This window comes from Mustela nigripes, chromosome 13 (assembly GCF_022355385.1).
Source record: "Mustela nigripes isolate SB6536 chromosome 13, MUSNIG.SB6536, whole genome shotgun sequence".
Taxonomy (NCBI): Eukaryota; Metazoa; Chordata; class Mammalia; order Carnivora; family Mustelidae; genus Mustela; species Mustela nigripes.
In genome coordinates, this window is record NC_081569.1 from 71794107 (window position 1) to 71813423 (window position 19317).

Genomic DNA, 19317 nt, shown 5'->3' on the forward strand with positions numbered 1-19317 from the left:
ATTATAGAGGGCACGGATTGCATGGAGCACTGGGTGTGGTGAAAAAATAATGATACTGTTATGCTGAAAATAAATAATTGCACAAAAAAAAGATTATTTAATTTATTCTTGGACTTGTAATTTTTTGTTATCATAATAAAAACTCTTCTTTCTGAGGTATATGGGAAAACTTTTGTATGCATGTGTCAGCCACCTTATTATGACTAGTAGATTGCACAAAGGTATTTGGACTAATGGCTAATGTAGAGATGATGTGCTACCAACCCCCCCTCCATGTTCATGTTTGACTGATATAATATTATGAACCACAACATTTATTTTAAAAAATATTTCCCTAGTGCTGCAGAGAAATCAATGGAATGAAGCAAATGGAGTAAATATTTAATTCCCTCATTTTCCCACCCCTGCTCAATGGTAGTAGGCTCCTTCCAAGGTCCCTCCAAGTCTTCCTAAATAATGATGGATACAATTGTTAGGGTGGATGTTATAATTGTTCAGATGGATATAATAAATAGAATGACAGTGGTTCCTCTTAGCTGAGTATGGTTGCTAGGTATTTGGTTAATGGCTTTGTCTTCCTGGAGAAGCCCCCAGATTAAAATCAGCTTATCACATCTGACCAAAGGAAGTTAGAACTGTAGCCCAACATGTCAATGGGCTTGATTCTTTCCCTCCTTATACTGCCAGCTCCTGTGCAGTGGAAGAAGACTACTCCTGATGGTTGCCTTTCCTCCAAGCCTGATAATGATGTCAGAAGGAAGCATGCTTCTATATTATTCATTTGTTTCCTCTTAAATCAATTAGAAGCAAGACAGAGGGTGCAGTTCCTACAGGTTTGAATGCTTGGTCATACTGAGGTGATAACTGATGCAGTGGAAGAAAACAAGTGTTTTAGCCTGAGTGTGCACTGAGTCTCAGATCCAGACACATTCCAGTTTAAACCTTCATCATGTTTGGTATATTTGTTTCCTACATCCTGGGACAAGGTAGTGCAAACTTTTAGGCCTTCTCTTGATCTCATGAAGCCAAACTGGGTGCTGAGAGTCTCCCTTTTATTTGCTTTCTCTAGGACAGTGCTGACTGAATTTGTGTGATTTCTCCCAATCCGGGAGAGTGGGGTTGTCTCTGTGCATGCTCACTAGCTGCTTACAAAAGCTCACTGCTCTTGTCATCCTGTGTGCACTGGTAGGAGACCACAGGGTGGGATGATGTGCGGGTGAGAGACTGAGTGTTGTGTGTGCTCATGGACCATTTGTGGGGGTCTCCCAGTGGGTCATGGGCAGATTCCTAATGGAGGCTGTGCTATGGTTTGTAGGGTCCATGTTTTTTTACTGCCCTGCAAGAGCCCTGGGTGCTGTTCTGCTGGGAGCACCCCCACTCCCCAGTGAGCAGTACACCTCAGTGTTCTGGATGGGGCTAGAAAGAGGTTCCTCTTTGGGAGCATCCTCCAGACCTGGAGGGGCATGTGTTCACTCACATGTTCTCACTTCCCTCTACAGGGAAATCACAGGCTGGAAGGTTCTCTTGGTTGGGAACTGTGCAATGCACAGGGGTGAAGAAGGTAAAGTGAAACAGTTCTTCATGCCATCCTTAATCTGTCAAAATCATATTTGTTGTTGTTGTTGTTGTTTTTCCACAGTGTGCTATGTGTTCTCTGCTGGACTTTTTTATAGGTACTCTTTTTAGTTTAATGTATGACATTGAAAATCAGTGGTTTGGGGGAGGAGTGGAGATGGTAGAAAATTTCTATTTTGTCATTTTGATCTCAGTGTTTGAATTTTTTATTTTAAAATAATTATTAGGAAAAATGGACTATTTTTGCTGTGCAGTTCTGTGAAGTTTGAATTTAACATTGTATAGATCATGTAATATACAAGATTATGATACAGAATATATCATTGCTCCCCAAAAGTCCCTTGAACTAATCTAATGCCATCTCACGCTTCCATATTCCCCATTGCTTGCAAACATTGGTCTGTTCTTATTTTGTGTTTTTAAAAATGTCATAATGATGGGAGCATACAAACAATAATCTTTTGAGTACTGTGTGTCTTTGTGGGAGGAAGCATATGCCACAGGGCACATGTAAGACCTCACCCCTGTCACCAGTCTCAGTGCTTCTTACCCCTGAGGTTTTGAATGTTGAAGTTACTTTCAAAAGAATAGTTCATCACTTCAAGTGTTTGAATTCCTTTGGACAGTTGATTTATAGTTCTACTAAATACATTTGGCAATTGATAATGCAGAACTGGTGTTGAAGTTTGGATCATCTCATATAATCAAATGGAGTCATGTTCTGTATACAAGTTCTGTATACAAACTCCATTCTAAATTTTTATCAATAGATACTTCCTCACATTTTTTTAAATTTTTAATTTCTTTTCAGCATAACAGTATTCATTGTTTTTGCACCGCACCCAGTACTACATGCAATCCGTGTCCTCTCTAACACTCACCACCTGGTTCCCTCAACCTCTCACCTCCCACCCCTTCAAAACCCTCAGATTATTTTTCAGAGTCCGTAATCTTTCATGGTTCACCTCCCCTTCCAATTTCTCTCAACTTCCTTCTCCTCTCCATCTCCCCTTGTCCTCCATGCTATTTGTTATGCTCCACAAATAAGTGAAACCATATGATAATTGACTCTCTCTGGTTGACTTATTTCACTCAGCATAATCTCTTCCAGTCCTGTCCATGTTGTTACAAAAGTTGGGTATTCATCCTTTCTGATGGAGGCATAATACTCCATAGTGTATATGGACCACATCTTCCTTATCCATTCGTCCATTGAAGGGCATCTTGGTTCTTTCCACAGTTTGGTGACCGTGGCGATTGCTGCTATAAACATTGGGGTACAGATGGCCCTTCTTTTCACTACATCTGTATCTTTGGGGTAAATGCCCAGGAGTGCAATGGCAGGGTCATAGGGAAGCTCTATTTTTAATTTCTTGAGGAATCTCCACTCTGTTTTCCAAAGTGGCTGCACCAACTTTCATTCCCACCAACAGTGGAAGAGGGTTCCCTTCCTCCACATCCTCTCCAACACATGTTGTTTCCTGTCTTGCTAATTTTGGCCATTCTAAGTGGTGTAAGGTGGTATCTCAATGTGGTTTTAATTTGAATGTCCCTGATGGCTAGTGATGATGAACATTTTTTCATGTGTCTGATAGCCATTTGTATGTCTTCATTGGAGAAGTCTCTGTTCATATCTTCTGCTCATTTTTTAACATGATTATCTGTTTGTGTGCATTGAGTTTGAGGAGTTCTTTATAGATCCTGGATATCAACCTTTTGTCTGTACTGTCATTTGCAAATATCTTCTCCCATTTTGTGGGTTGCCTCTTTGTTTTCTTGACTGTTTCCTTTGCTGTGCAGAAGGTTTTGATTATGATGAAGTCCCAAAAATTCATTTTTGCTTTCGTTTCCTTTGCCTTTGGAGACATATCTTGAAAGAAGTTGCTGTTGCTGATATCGAAGAGGTTACTGTCTATGTTCTCCTCTAGGATTCTGATGGATTCCTGTCTCATAGTGAGGCCTTTTATCCATTTTGAGTTGATCTTTGTGTACGGTGTAAGAGAATGGTCGAGTTTCATTCTTCTACATATAGCTGTCCAGTTTTCCCCACACCATTTATTGAAGAGACTGTCTTTTTTCCACTGTATATTTTTTCCTGTTTTGTCGAAGATTATTTGACCATGGAGTTGAGGGTCCATACCTGGGCTCGCTACTCTTCCACTGGTCTCTGTGTCTGTTTTTATGCCAGTACCATGCTGTCTTGGTGATCACAGCTTTGTAGTAAAGCTTGAAATCAGGTAACATGATGCCCCCAGTTTTATTTTTGTTTTTCAATATTTTTTAGCGATTCGGGGTCTCTTCTGATTCCATACAAGTTCTAGGATTATTTGCTCCAGCTCTCATTAATGAAGGTTCATTCTAGCCATACCAATTAGAGTATGATTATTATTTGGCTTTTCCATGGGTTGATATGAAATAACACATCCAAAAATTCTTACACTTGCAGCATTCGCAATGAGCTATAGCAATAGGGTGGGTATTACGTCAAATAAAGGCCATACACATGCAAGTTATTTTATTAGTAAGAGAACAAAATCAGAATAATCAAAAACGCATAATATTTTATGATTAAAGTGGTAAGAGATAAAAATAACCTGAAAAGGTCCATCCACATCATTGCATATGCAAGCTTTCACTTTTTTGATGGCTACATAGTATTCCATTGCATATATATACCACATCTTCTTTATCCATTCATCTGTTGATGGACATCTAGGTTCTTTCCATAGTTTGCCTATTGTGGACATTGCTGCTATAAACATTGAGTTGCAGGTGTCCCTTCAGATCACTACATTTGTATCTTTGGGGTAATACCTACTAGTGCAATGGCTGGGTCATAGGGTAGCACTATTTTCAAATTTTGAGGAATCTCTGTTTTCCAGAGTGGCTGCACCAGCTTGCATTCCTACCAGCAGTGTAGGAGGGTTCCCCTTTCTCTGCACCTTTGCTAACATCTGTCATTTCCTGACTTGTTAATTTTAGCCATTCTGATTGGTGTGAGGTGGTATCTCATTATGGTTTTGATTTGTATTTCCCTGATGCTGAGTGATGGTGAGCATTTTTTTCAGTGTCTGCTGTCCATTTGTATGTCTTCTTTGGACAAATTTCTATTCATGTGTCCTGGCCATTTCTTGACTGGATTATATAATCTTGGGTGTTGTGTTTGATAAGTTCTTTATAGATTTTGGATACTAACTCTTTATCTAATATGTCATTTGCAAAAATCTTCCCCCATTCTGTAGCTTGTCTTTTGGTTTTTTTGACTGTTTCCTTCACTGTGCAAAAGCTTTTGATCTTGATGAAGTCCCAATAGTTCATTTTCAGCCTTGCTTCCCTTGCTTTTAGAGACATGTCTGCTAGAATTTTCTGGATTGAGGTCAAAGAGGTTGCTGCCTGTGTTCTCCTCAAGGATTTTGATGGATTCCTGGCTCACATTTAGGTTTTTCATCCATGTTGAATCTATTTTTGTGTGTAGTGTAAGGAAATAGTCCAGTTTCATTCTTCTGAATGTAGTTGTCCAATTTTCCCAACACCATTTGTTGAAAGGCTGTCTTTTTTCCAATGGACATTCCTTCCTTTTTTGTTGAAGATTAGTTGACCATTGAGTTGAGGGCCTATTTCTGGGTTCTCTCTTCTGTTCCACTGATCTAGTTGTCTGCTTTTTTTTGCCAGTACCATACTGTCTTTATGATTACAGCTTTGTAATAGAGCTTGAGGTTGGGAGTTTTGATGTCCCCAGTTTTGGTTTTCTTTTTCAACTTTTTTTAGCTATTACAGGTCTTCTCTGGTTCCATACAAATTTTAGGATTGTTTATTCCAGCTCTGTGAAAATGTTGATTGTATTTTGTTAGAGATTGAATTGAATGTATAGCTTGCTCTGGTAAATGTAGACATTTTAACAACATTTGTTTTTCCAATTCATGAACATGGAACCTTTTCCCATTTCTTAGTAAACAGTTGCCTTTGAAACCATATGATAATTGACTCTCTCTGCTTGACTTATTTCACTCAGCATAATCGCTTCCAGTCCTGTCCATGTTGCTACAAAAGTTGGGTATTCATCCTTTCTGATGGAGGCATAATACTCCGTAGTGTATATGGACCACATCTTCCTTATCCACTCATTCGTTGAAGGGCATCTTTGTTCTTTCCACAGTTTGGCGACCGTGGCCATTGCTACTATAAACACTAGGGTACAGATGGTCCTTCTTTTTACTACATCTGTATCTTTGGGGTAAATACCCAGTAGTGCAATTTCAGGGTCATAGGAACTTATCTTTATTAATAGCATCGTAATTTTCTGAGCAGAAAACTCAAGGGAATCTGTGAAACAGCTAATAGGAAAAATTGGTTTAACATGTCAAATGTACACCTACCCTATCATCCAGCCATTTTATTCTCAAATATGGACCAAGAAAAATGAGATCATATGTCTATAAAAAACCTTATACACAAACATTCACAGCAGCTTTATTTATAACAGCCCCGTGGAACTAATGGATATGGTCAGCAACATGTGAATAGACAAATTGTTTTATACGCACATGATGGGATACACCACAGCAACAGAAAGAAACAAACTCCTGATAATTGCAACCAATGAAGTCTCTCAAAACAATTATGTTGAGAAAAAGCCAGATGAAAGAGTACAATTTGTGCAAAATTTATACAAAACTTTAAAATATGTGACTAATTCATGGCAGAAGCATTTCCTGGAAATGAGAGTGGTAAGGGTTGAGAGAAGGATTACAAAGAGACATGACATTTGGGGTGGTGCTTATGTTCATTATCTCCAATGTGGTGAGGACTTTCCAATACATACATACGTCAAACCTTATAAAATTGTTTATTTTTATTTGGTACAGTTTATTTTTATGTAAATTATGCATTACAATAACCATTAAATATCCAAATTTACTATGTGATACCTTCCCTCAATGTTGTACCAGTCTTTTTGTATGATCCCAAATACAAAATATTTCTCCTATAGGCATTAATTGGCCTGAAAGTATTTTTTTAAGTTATAGATAATGAATTTCTGCATCCACGTGGTACTGTTTCTTTCTTTTTTTAAAAAAGATTTTATTTATTTATTTATTTGAGTGTGAAAGAGAGAGAAAGAGAGTGTGCAATAAGACTAGGGGGAGAGGTGGAGAGAGATGAAGAGGGAGAGAATCTTGATCAGACCGCTTATGAGCTAGGAGCCCCATGTAGGGCTTGATCCAACTACCCTGAAATCATGACCCCAGTCAAAACGAAGGACCTGAAGACCAACAAACCAAGCCCCTATTTGCCCCCTGTTTATTTTCAACCAGCATCACCCCACCTCTTTGGGATTGTCCCTGCATATCTGAATACAAATTTATAGTGGCTGGTCCCATATTCCTTTCTAGCATAGTTTTTTTTTAATTTATTTTTTATTTTCAGCATAACAGTATTCATTATTTTTGCACCACACCCAGTGCTCCATGCAATCCGTGCCCTCTATAATACCCACCACCTGGTACCCCAACCTCCCACCCACCCGCCAATTCAAACCCCTCAGATTGTTTTTCAGAGTCCATAGACTATGCTTTCTAGCATAGTTTTGTGGCAGGTTCTGACAATGTGATTTAGAAGGCGGAGAGAAAGGGAAGCGATACATGAACCTGAACACAGTCTTGAGTTTCTTACTTCACTCTGCATCTGGGAAAGCATTTCCATGTTGGCTCTGGGCTCATGAAGCTACTTGATATGAATCAGTGTAGAATGCTCTCCATTGATTAGCTCCTTTAACTAAATTTCCATCTATGCATCTAAAGATAACTGTTACAGGACTTTATAAAAGATGTGTCCCTGACTAGATCTTTATCTTGATAATCTTGATTTCTTACCTTTTGGGGCAATTTTTTTTAATTGAATGTTAGCAACAAAATATGACAGATGCATGGTAATGATTAGCATCCTTGAGGGTAAAACCTGTTAAGAGGGTAGCATTAGGGGGTGGGAGGTTGGGGTATCAGGTGGTGGGTTTTATAGAGGGCACGGATTGCATGGAGCACTGGGTGTGGTGCAAAAATAATGAATACTGTTATGCTGAAAATAAAAATAAATTTTAAAAAAAGAGGATAACATTAGTATTTACTGCCTGATTCACATAGACTTGTCACCTGATGTTGGAGCCAACGAAACAGTGAGAACATAAAATAAGAATCTCAGATCATTCTACAGGTATTTGAAAACTTCATGCATCATGATTCTTCTATTTAGAATTCCTATTTTTAATTTTTTAGTGATTCTGAAATTTAGGAATATTTGACTATAAAATACTGTGGTGTTTCTTCTAAGATGCTTTTATTAAAAAGATAATATTCCTTACAATTGGTATTATTTTAGAACTACATAAATGCTGTATTTCAAGTAAAGACCATTAGTTCATTTGTTTAATTTAACAAATATTAATGAATGCTTAAAAAAATGACAGTCATAGTTCTAAATATTGGGACACAGTGTTGAAAAGAGAGAATCACTCAGCAATGACTTGACTTCTTATTACTTTTTCTGTATTCAACCCCAACCTCTTTTCTGCCAGGCAGTAGGTTATAGGCTGGCCCACATGGACACATGAAAATATAAAGTACGGTAGTAGAATGTTTCGGAAGATTACTATCCTCCTGCTACAGAAATGCCCAGGATGTGTGTTAAAGAATTCCCATATCAGGTAGTGTCTTAAGAACAAAACTGACCTGAGAAGTCAGGATTGCTGTTGTTCAGACTTCCAAGGGCCACCTGAAGACTGACATGTGCCTCATGAAGTCAGGGATGAAACAGATGGCTGACTTGGGGAGGATTCTGGCCAACATGCACGCGTTTCAGTCTCTGTCCACCAGCGGGTGCAGCTTCCTACCACAATCACAGTTCCTGTGTGAAATGTGGGCTTCCATTGATCATTTTTTCTGTCACTCCAACATTTTTTCATGTTAAGAATGGAAGACATTATTTAGGTAACACTCCAGATATGAAGTGTTCTCCAGGCTTCATGACTGTGGTACTCTTAATGCTTGGTAAGTAAAATGCCTTTTTTAAAACTTGGATCCTTTTATCTATTGTGTCAGCAAAACTTTTAACTATAATTTTATCCAAGAGCTTTATGCCCAAGGTGACACAAGTCTCTTTTCTTTTTCACCAGGACAAACTCATAGAAATCAGTGACCCAGAAGAAGGCCAACCGACCCTCTTAGAAGAGGCTTCCTTGACTTTGAATTGTATTCATTCAACAACTATGTTTCACAACTGTGTAAGCACAAAGGCATGTGGAAAATATTCTTTAAACAATTCAAAGGGTATATAATAAAAGTTTTCCCAGACATTTGGATAACCATGGAAGATCAGGGGTTTCTGACTGGCTCTGTGGTTTGAATTGGACTCTGGATCTCAGAGTTATAAATTCAAGCCCATGTTGGATGTAAAAATAAAATCTGTAAAAAAAAAATCCACGTTAGATTAATAATAAACATTTATCTCTTGATTTTGGAATATCTTTTTTTTAAGGATTATTTATTCATTTGAGAAAACAAGTGCATGAGCATAAGTAATGGGAGGGGTAAAGGGAGAGACATACTCCCCACTGAGCAAGGAGACTGCTGAGGGGCTTGATCCTAGGACCCTGAGATCATGACCTGAGCTGAAGCCAGAGGTTTAAATGGCTGAGCCACCCAGACGCCTCTCTAATGCTCCTTAAAAATTTTAGTAAAGACATCCCAAAGGGCAGAAAGCCACAAACAGATAAAGATGAAGGGGGCTATCAACAGACAGTGATTAACCAATTTAGAAAATGAGTTGTATGTAGATAGGGGTGAACTTGCATGAAAGACTAGATTAAAGAAACCTGGGCCTATTGTAGAAGCACCTCAGCTGTGCTGTGCTTTGGAAAGGGTCAGGGAAAGGAAGCACTTCATATTTTCGGATAATTGAGGGAGATGGCATTGCCCACATTGGTGCACACATGTGTGTGCACAGGTGTGGTTGTGTGCGCGTGTGTTGAGGGTACTGGAGGAGAGAAGGTATAAAAGAAGACTGAGTGGTCACCTTGGGTGCTCAGAACTGAGCATACAAAGCATGGGAGGTTATTGTGGTTCAAATGAAGTTAGGGGAAAACATAAACTCAAAGGATTAATAATCTAATGAACAAATTCTGGTACCTGTTCTGAGCTTTCTGAACACAGCTGGGCTGTGGAAACTAAACAGTGAGGAAGAGACCTCGATGACAGATCTATTGTCTGAGAGCTGCAACCTGAACTCTTCAACAAGAAATGATTAGATTTTTCTGCTTTAGGCTTCAACATAGGCATCTGAACAGATAATGAGTAGTGAGGAGGAACACTGGCATAACAATAGGTACACTGAAAGAGGTACAGTGAATGTCTAAATACTTTGCCTTCTTGTCATGTGATTTATTTCTACCTGAGGTGAAATAACATACTGGGAGCATACATGATTCTTACATCTTTTTTTTTTATTTTTTTTTTACAATTCTTACACCTTATGTTGTTTACATAATTCATTACAAGCAGTTTTTAAAAATCATGGAATGTTTCAAGAATTTGCATGTCATTCTTGAACACAGCTATGCTGATTTTCTCTGTATAGTTTGGATTTTAGAAAATGTGCTGTCTAAATGAGTCCTACCTGTCTAATTTTTCAGTAGTGCCATTCACCCACTTTTATCATAGATGCAATGAATGAACATATCATAGTTAGCTAAATCATCAATCCTCAATTCTAATTTCAGTACAAATTTTACTCATGTTTCTTTTCAAATGTAAGGTTTTCAAAGTTGCATCATGCAAAAGAATTTTAGGTAGTGAGACTCTCACTGGGACATAGAGAACTATGACATGACCCACACAACTTGCTACACCAGGAAACCCCTATTTCCTATTCTGGGGCCAGAGTAGCACGTAACCAACAATCCTTCCCTCACCCAGAATCCCCTCACAGTGCTGAAGTTGAAGAAGAAGACATTTTCCATCTTGTGGGAGAATTCAAACATGTTGCTCTCCAACCTTCTCAAGGTGGTCCTGGCTTCTGTGTGGCTAGGTAAGGATGGTCCCTGTGGGAACGTGTCTCCTTTATGACTTAAAATCAGGAGAGATAGGCAGGATCTTGTGGGAGCCTTGGGAAGGAAGGATGACAGTGTGTAAAACAGAAGTTGGTTGTGGCACATCACATATTCCAGAAGTTTCTGATTCTGTGTTTTTTCCCTTCAGAATCCAGTATTGCCCAGAAAATAACTCAAGCCCAACCAGCAATGTTAGTGCAGGAGAAGGGGACTGTCACTCTGGAATGCATATATAACACCAGTGATCCACGTTATATTCTATTTTGGTACAAGCAGCCCAGCAATGGGGCAATGGTTTTCCTATATTCATCAGGATTCTTACAACCAGGAAAATGCCACTGAAAGTCGCTACTCACTGAATTTCATCCAAGTTGTCATCTCAGCTTCACAGCTGGAAGACTCTGCAGTGTATTTCTGTGCACTGTGGGAGCCCACAGTGAGAGGCATGATGGAGGGAAGTATACACAAATCCCAGGGCTCTTATTGATGCATCTCCCTGCAGTAGGGCCCAAGGGGGGAAATTGTCATCCCAGACAGGAAGTGGCACAGGGGCAGGCTTAGAGGGAGAACCTCACACTAAGAAAATACCACCCTGGTTAAGAGTTATCATGCATTAAACACTTTCTAATCCCTGAAAATTTGTGCTATAATTATTTATTGAAGGCTAGAATAGCCACAAAAAAGAATTTGTCATTTTGCAATTAGATTCAGCTAGAAAAATTGGCTAAGGAATTTTAGAAACATTTGACTCAAAATGTGTGTGAATTGCAGAATTTTTCAGATCAGTTTCTTCAATAAATATTTATTGAGCATATATTATGTTACAGACATTGTTAGAATAAGGAAGGTCATGAAATGTCTCTGTGGTTTTCCTTTTTTTAATATCATGCTGTTTTATACCACTTAATGTTTTATTTTAATTGTGTTTGTTTGCTGTGAATCATTGTACTTACATTTAGTTTCTAGGGCGTCTATTTTGTGATATGTTTGTATCCATCTTATTAACACCTCCAGGATAGATGTGCTCAGTTTGCATACAGGAAGTTTACCTGCTTCCCACCAGTATTATTCACAAATATGCACAATTAGGGGTCCTGAAGGGGATATTATGAAGGAGCAGAGTATGAATTTTTCCAATAGTCTGTTTCTGCCTCTGACATCAACACTCCTTCAAAATTACTTTTTGCCAACACATTGCTCAGTTTGCATACTCCGCAGCACTGTTTGTTTAGGGTTCCACACTCCAAAATCCTCATTCTCTCCATTTCCCTCCTTCTACCTCTAACTCCATTCCTACAATGCCTTAAAATTCAGTTGGTAATAGATGGTTGATAATTGGTCTTGCATTCTAAGACTCTCTTATATTTGCTTGGAAGGCAGATGTATAGAGATCTTAACAAGAATCTCTTAAAATATTTTAATTACAAAATTTTACCCTTTTAATATCAAATTTACCATTTTAACAATTTTTTGTATTTCTTTTTTTTAATTTTTAAAAAAAAATTTTTTATAAGCATATAATGTATTATTAGCCCCAGGGGTATAGGTCTGTGAATTGCCAGGTTTACACACTTCACAGCACTCACCATAGCACATACCCTTCCCAATGTCCATAACCCCACCACCCTCTCTCTACCCTCCTCCCCCTAGCCACCCTCAGTTTGTTTTGTGACATTAAGAGTCTCTTATGGTTTGTCTCCCTCCTGATCCCATCTTGTTTCATTTATTCTTTTCCTAGCCCCCAAGCCCCCCACGTTGCATCTCCACTTCCTCATATCAGGGAGATCAAATGATAGTTGTCTTTCTCTGATTGACTTATTTCACTAAGCATAATACCCTCTAGTTCCATCTATGTGGTCGCAAATGGCAAGATTTCATTTCTTTTGATGGCTGCATAGTATCCCATTGTATATACATACCACACCCTCTTTATCCATTCATCTGTTGATGGACATCTAGGTTCTTTCCATAGTTTGGCTATTGTGTACATGGCTGCTATAAACATTCAGGTGCATGTACCCCTTTGGATCACTACATTTGTATCTTTAGGGTAAATACCCAGTTATGCAATTGCTGGGTCGTAAGGTAGCTCTATTTTTCAAATTTTTGAGGAACCTCCATGCTGTTTTCCAGAGTGGTTGCACCAGCTTGCATTCCCACCAACAGTGTAGGAGCATTCACCTTTCTCTGCATCCTCACCAGTGTTTGTCATTTCCTGATTTGTTAATTTTAGCCATTCTGACTGGTGTGAGGTGGTATCTCATTGTGGTTTTGATTTGTATTTCCCTGATGCTGGGTGATGTGGAGCACATTTTCATACATCTGTTGGCCATCTGGATGTCTTCTTTGCAGAAATGTCTGTTCATGTCCTCTGCCCATTTCTTAATTGGATTATTTGTTCTTTGGGTGTTGAGTTTGATACGCTCTTTATAGATTTTGGGCACTAGCCCTTTATCTGATATGTCATTTGCAAATATCTTCTCCCATTCTGTCAGTTGTCTTTTGATTTTGTTAACTGTTTGCTATGCTGTGCAAAAGCTTTTGATCTTGACGAAGTCCCAATAGTTCACTTTTGCCCTTGCTTCCCTTGCCTTTGGTGATGTTCCTAGGAAGAAATTGCTGTGGCAGGGGTCAAAGAGGTTGGTGCTTGTGTTCTCCTCAAGGATTTTGATGGATTCCTTTCTCACTTGGAGATCTTTCATCCATTTTGAGTCTATTTTTGGGCGTGGTGCAAAAAAATGGTCCAATTTCATTTCTATCACTCTTTGCAGATGATACGATACTATATGTGGAAAACCCAAAAGACTCCACTCCAAATATTCTAGAACTTGTACAGGAATTCAGTAAAGTGTCAGGATATAAAATCAATGCACAGAGATCAGTTGCATTTCTTTACACCAACAACAAGACGGAAGAAAGAGAAATTAAGGAGTCAATCCCATTTACAATTGCACCCCAAACCGTAAGATACCTAGGGATAAACCTAACCAAAGAGGCACAGAATCTATACTCAGAAAACTATAAAGCACTCGTGAAAGAAATTGAGGAAGACACAAAGAAATGTAAAAATATTCCATGCTCATGGATTGGAAGAACAAATATTTTGAAAATATCTATGCTACCTAAAGCAATTTACACATCTAATGTAATCCCTATCAAAATCCCATCCATTTTTTTCAAAGAAATGGAACAAATAATCCTAAAATTTATATGGAACCAGAAAAGACCTTGAATAGCCAAAGGTATATTGAAAAAGAAAGCCAAAGTTGGTGGCATCATAATTCCAGACTTCACACTCTATTACAAAGCTGTCGTAATCAAGACAGCATGGTACTGGCACAAAAGCAGACACATAGATCAATGGAACAGAATAGAGAGCCCAGAAATAGACCCTCAACTCTATGGACAACTAATTTTCAACAAAGCAGGAAAGAATGTCCAATGGAAAAAAGACAGCCTCTTCAACAAATGGTGTTGGGAAAATTGGACAGCCACATGCAGAAAAACGATTTTAGGTGTAGAGCCTACTGGTATGAAATACATTTACATTGTTGTTGGACCAGCACAACCATCTATTTCCAGAGTTCTTTTCATCTTGAAAAAATGAGCATCTGTACTCATTACACAATAACTCTCCATTACTCTACCCCTCTAGTCTCTGGAATCTTCCATTTTGCTTTCTCTTTCCATGAGTTTGACTAGTTTAGATCCCTCATAGAAGTGGAATTCTGCAGTATTGGTCATTTTGTGACATTTCATTTAACATAGTCTCAGGGTTCATCCATATTATTAATAATATATCCAAAGAGATTGACAAGTAGCAGATGAACAATTTTTGAAGATATCTCAATGGGTACAGAAAAAGCATTTGACAAAATTCAAATCCATTTCTGATTAGAACTCCCAGCAAATTATATAGAATTGAGGGGAAATTCTTCAACTTAAAAAGGCTCAACCCAAAACTGACATCATGGACCATAAATACTATATTTTAAATAAAGGCCATTTGTTCATTTGTTTAATTTTTTTAAAAGATTTTATTTATTTATTTGACAGAAAAAGAGAGATCACAAATAGGCAGAGAGGCAGGTAGAGAGAGGGGGAAGCAGGAGCCTGATGTGGGGCTCAATCCCAGGACCCTGAGATCATGACCTGAGCTGAAGGCAGAGACTTTAACCCACTGAGCCACCCAGGTACCCTCATTTGTTTAATTTAATAAATATTTAGTGAGTGCTTAAAAAATTATGGTCATCGTTCTAAATATTGGAGCACAGTGCCAAAAACACAGACTCACTCAGCAATGACATGACTTCCTGTTACTTTTTCCATATTCAACTCCTACAACTTTCCTGGCAGTCAGTGAATTATAGGCTGGCCCACATGGGCACATGAGAATATGAAGTACGATACTATAGTAAGATGCTTTAGAAGATTGCTATCCTCCAGCTAAAGAAATGCCCTGGGAGGCTGTGTTAAGGAACTTTCACATCAGGTAGTGTCTTAAGAACAAAGCAGACCTGAGAAGTCAGGATTGCTGTTGTTCAGACTTCCAAGAGCCACGTGAAGATTGACACATGTCTCATCAAGTCAGGGATGAGACTGATGGCTGACTTGGGGAGAATTCTGGCCAACATGCACGCATTTCAGTCCCTGTCCACTAGGTGGTGCAGCTTCCTACCACAATCACATTTCCTGTGTGAAATGTGGGCTTCCATTGATCATCTGTCACTCCAACATTTCTTCATGTTAAGGATGAGAACATTTTTTAGGTGACACTCCAGAGATGAGGTGCTCTCCAGGCTTCATGACTGTGGTACTTTTAATGCTAGGTAAGTACAATGCCTCTTAAAGCTTGGATTCTTTCTTCCATTGTGTTTGTAAAATTTCTAACTATAATTTTATCCAAGAGCTTTATGTCAAGGTGACACAAGTCTCTTTTCTTTTTCCCCAGGACAAACTCATGGAGACTCAGTGACTCAGACGGAAGGCCTAGTGACTCTCTTTGAAGAGGCTTCCCTGACTATAAACTGTACTTTTTCAACAACACAGTACCCTGCCCTTTTCTGGTATGTCCAGTATCCAGGAGAGGGCCTAGAGCTCCTCCTGAAAGCCTCGAGAGACAAGGAGAAGGGAAGCAACAAAGGATTTGAAGCCACCTACAACAAAGATTCCAAATCCTTCCACTTGGAGAAAGGCTCAGTGCAAGCCTCAGATTCAGCTGTGTACTATTGTGCCATGTACGACACAGTGACAGGAACTGCAGGGGGAGCTGAGCACAAACTCTGAGCAGAACAGGGGCCTGGGTGCTGAGCATGTCTGCCTGATCCACTCTGATTCCAGAACAATCTGTGGTTGTTTGTCCCTCAGTGTGTGATTGGAACAAAAATCATACAAACCACTAGAGCATAGGAATCAGAAGTAACATTCCCCAAACCCAGGTGTTCCTTAGTGACATTGAGAACAGTTTGATGCCAAGAGTTCCCCAGCCAGAGCATAAGTAATTTCAAGGTATAATCACATAACAATGAAGTGGTCTTGTGGTCATCCTTGCAGTGTTGTTCAGGGCACCCTGGTGTGTGGTGTTGTGTCTATTACACTTTTAAAGAGACACAATGGCATCTCCTCAGTGTCTTCCTGACAGAGCATGGCATGAGGGGTGATGGGGAACTTTAGCCCCAAGCCAGGTTTGGTAAAGAAAGAATAGAAGGTAAGAAAAGAGGAGGAACACATGTATCCAAGGAAGAGAAAGAGAGGCCAGAGACTTCTGCCCTGCTTTCTTTTCTCGTAAATGAGGTGGCAGACTCAGGCTGATATTCAACATGCAGAGGTAGGTGCAGAAACAGAATGGAAGAAATGGCTCATATTCTGACTGGTTAAATAGATCAGTTGGCTTTCTTTTTTTTGAGAATGAATTTTATTTTATATAGCTGTATCTGTATATGCATACATATGTGTATGTGTATGTGTATGTGCAAACACATTTATACAGAGTGGAGGTTTTTTTTTAAATTAACATATAAAGTATTATATGCTTCAGGGATAAAGGTCTGTGAGTCATCAGTCTTGTATAATACCCAGTGTTCATTAGAACACATACCCTCCCAAATGTCCATCACCAATTTACCCCATCTTCTTACCTCCTGCCCTCCAACAACCCTCAGTTTGTTTCCTGTGATTAAGACTCTTTTATGTTTGTCTCCCTTTCTGGTTTCATCTTCTTTCATTTTTATTTCTCTTCCCTGATGATCCTCTGCCATGTTTCTTAAATTCTTCATATCAGCAAGATCATATGATTATCGACCTTTTCTGATTGACTTATTTCACTTAGCATAATACCCTCTAGTTTCATTTTTGTAAATGTCAAGATTCAATTTTTGCTGGCTGTATAATATTCCATTGCGTGTGCACACACGTGCATGCGCACACACACACACACACACACACCACATCTTCTTTATACAATCATTGGTCAATGGACTCTTTTCATAGTTTGGCTACTGGACATTGCTGCTATAACCATTTGGGTGCAAGTGCCCTTTTGGATCACTATATTTGTGTCTTTGGAGTAAATACAAGTAGTGTAATTATTGGGTTATAGGGTAGTCCTATTTTCAACTTTTTGAGGAACCTCCATGCTGTTTTATATGTGGCTACATCAGCTTGCATTCCCATCACTGTAGGAGGTGTCCCCTTTGTCTGCATCCTCACGAACATCTGTTGTTTTCTGACTTGTTAATTTTAGCCATTCTGACTGGTGTGAGGTGGTATCTCATTGTGGTTTTGATTTGTTATTTCCCTATTGCCCAGTGATGTTGAGCACTTTTTCATTTGTCTGTTGGCCAACTGCATGTCTTCTTTGCAGAAATGTCTGTTCATGTCTTCTGCCCATTTCTTGACTGGATTATTTTTCTTTGGGTGTTGAATTTTATAAGCTCTTTATAGATTTTTGGATACAAACTCTTTATCTGATATGTCACTTACAAATAACTTCTCCCATTCTGTTGTTTGTCTTTTGGTTTTGTTGACTGTTTGCTATGCTGTGCAAAAGGTTTTTATCTTGATAAAGTCCCAATAGTTCATTTTTGTCTTTGTTTCTCTTGCCTTTAGAGACATGTCTATCAAGAAGTTGCTGCAGCCAAGGTCAAGGAGGTTGCTGCCTATGTTCCCCTCAATGATTTTGATGTATTGTTGCCTACTTTTAGGTCTTTCATCCATATTGAGTCTTTTTTGTGTGTGTGTATGGTAGAAGAAAATGGTCTGGGTTCATTCTTTTGCATGTGGCTGTTCAATTTTCCCAACACCAGTTGTTGAAGAGACTCTGTTTTCCATTGGATATTAGTTGAACATTGAGTTGAGGGTCCATTTCTGGGTTCTCTATTCTGTTCTGTTGATCTATGTGTCTATTTTTGTGCCTGTACCATACAGTCTTGATGATTACAACTTTGTAATAGAGGTGGAGGTCAGGAATTGTGATGCCCCCAGCTTTGGTTTTCTTTTTCAACATTCCTTTAACTATTTGGGATCTTTTCTCATTCCATATGAATTTTAAGATTTTTTGTTCCATCTCTGAGAAGAAAGTTGATGGTATTTTGTTAGGGATTGGTTTGAATGTGTAGATTGCTCTAGGTAGCACAGGCATTTTAACAGTAATTGTTCTTCCGATCCATGAGCATGGACTGTTTTTCCATTTCTTTGTGTCTTCTTAAATTTCTTTTATGAGTATTCTATCGTGTTCTGAGTACAGATCCTTTGCATCTTTGGTTAGGTTTATTCTTAGGTATCTTACAGTTTGGGGTGCAATTGTAAATGATATCAACTTCTTAATTTCTCTTTCTTCTGCCTCATTGTTAGTGTATAGCAATGCAACTGATTTCTGCGCATTGATTTTATATCCTGCCACTTAACTGAATTGCTGTATGATTTTTAGCATTTGGGGTGACATCTTTGGGATTTCTGCATAGAGTATCATGTCATCTGCAAAGAGTGAGAGTTTGATTTCTTTGCTGATTTGGATGCTTTTTACTTCTTTTTTGTTGTCTAACTGCTGAGGCTAGGACTTCTAGTACTATCTTGAACAGCAGTGGTGATAGTGGTGATAAATAGCAATGGTGATAGATACTGTTGTGTGCCTGACCTTAGCGGAAGAGCTCTCAGTTTTCCCACACTGAGAATTATATTTGCTGTGAGTTTTTCATAGATGGCTTTTATGGTATTGAGATATGTACTCTCTATCCCTTGATAAAAGAGTTTTAATCAAGAAAAGATGCTGTACTTTGTGAAATGCTTTTACTGCATCTCTTGAGAGGTCAGATGGTTCTTGTCCTTATTTTATTTAGGTAATGTATCACATTGATTTATTTGTGGATGCTGAACCAACCTTGCAACCCAGGAATAAATCCCCCTTGGTCATGGTAAATAATCCTTTTAATGTACTATTAGGTTTTATTTCCTAGTACTTTGGTGATAATTTTTGCATCCATGTTCATCAGAGATATTGATCTATAATTATTTTTGTTGGGGTATTTGTCCAGTTTGGGGATCAAGGTAAGTCTGGCCTCATAAAAGAGTTTGGTGAGACTGGCCTTTCAGTGCTATGCTGGATAAAAGTAGTTACACTGAAAAAAAAAAAAAATAAATAAAAA

At 38.6% G+C, this 19317-nt stretch overlaps 1 non-coding gene and 3 gene segments (V, D, J or C); 3 read left to right on the forward strand and 1 right to left on the reverse strand.

Moving 5' to 3' along the window:
* The window catches only part of LOC131999394 (T cell receptor alpha variable 22-like), a 17310-nt gene extending 15754 nt beyond the window's left edge, over positions 1-1556 (forward strand). Inside the window, 1 exon segment of the V gene segment in view lies at positions 1500-1556. Within this exon segment, the coding sequence occupies positions 1500-1556 (57 nt within the window).
* Positions 1557-10133: 8577 nt separating this feature from the next.
* Positions 10134-10239, reverse strand: LOC132000442 (U6 spliceosomal RNA). The gene has a single exon (XR_009399312.1). It is a non-coding gene; the product is annotated as a U6 spliceosomal RNA (small nuclear RNA).
* Positions 10240-10604: 365 nt separating this feature from the next.
* LOC131999395 (T cell receptor alpha variable 14/delta variable 4-like) lies at positions 10605-11162 on the forward strand. The segment is given in 2 exon segments: positions 10605-10653; positions 10824-11162. Coding segments are annotated over 2 exon segments (388 nt in total).
* Positions 11163-15420: 4258 nt separating this feature from the next.
* LOC131999396 (T cell receptor alpha variable 9-2-like) lies at positions 15421-15961 on the forward strand. The segment is given in 2 exon segments: positions 15421-15504; positions 15627-15961. Coding segments are annotated over 2 exon segments (381 nt in total).
* The last annotated feature ends 3356 nt before the right edge of the window (positions 15962-19317 follow it).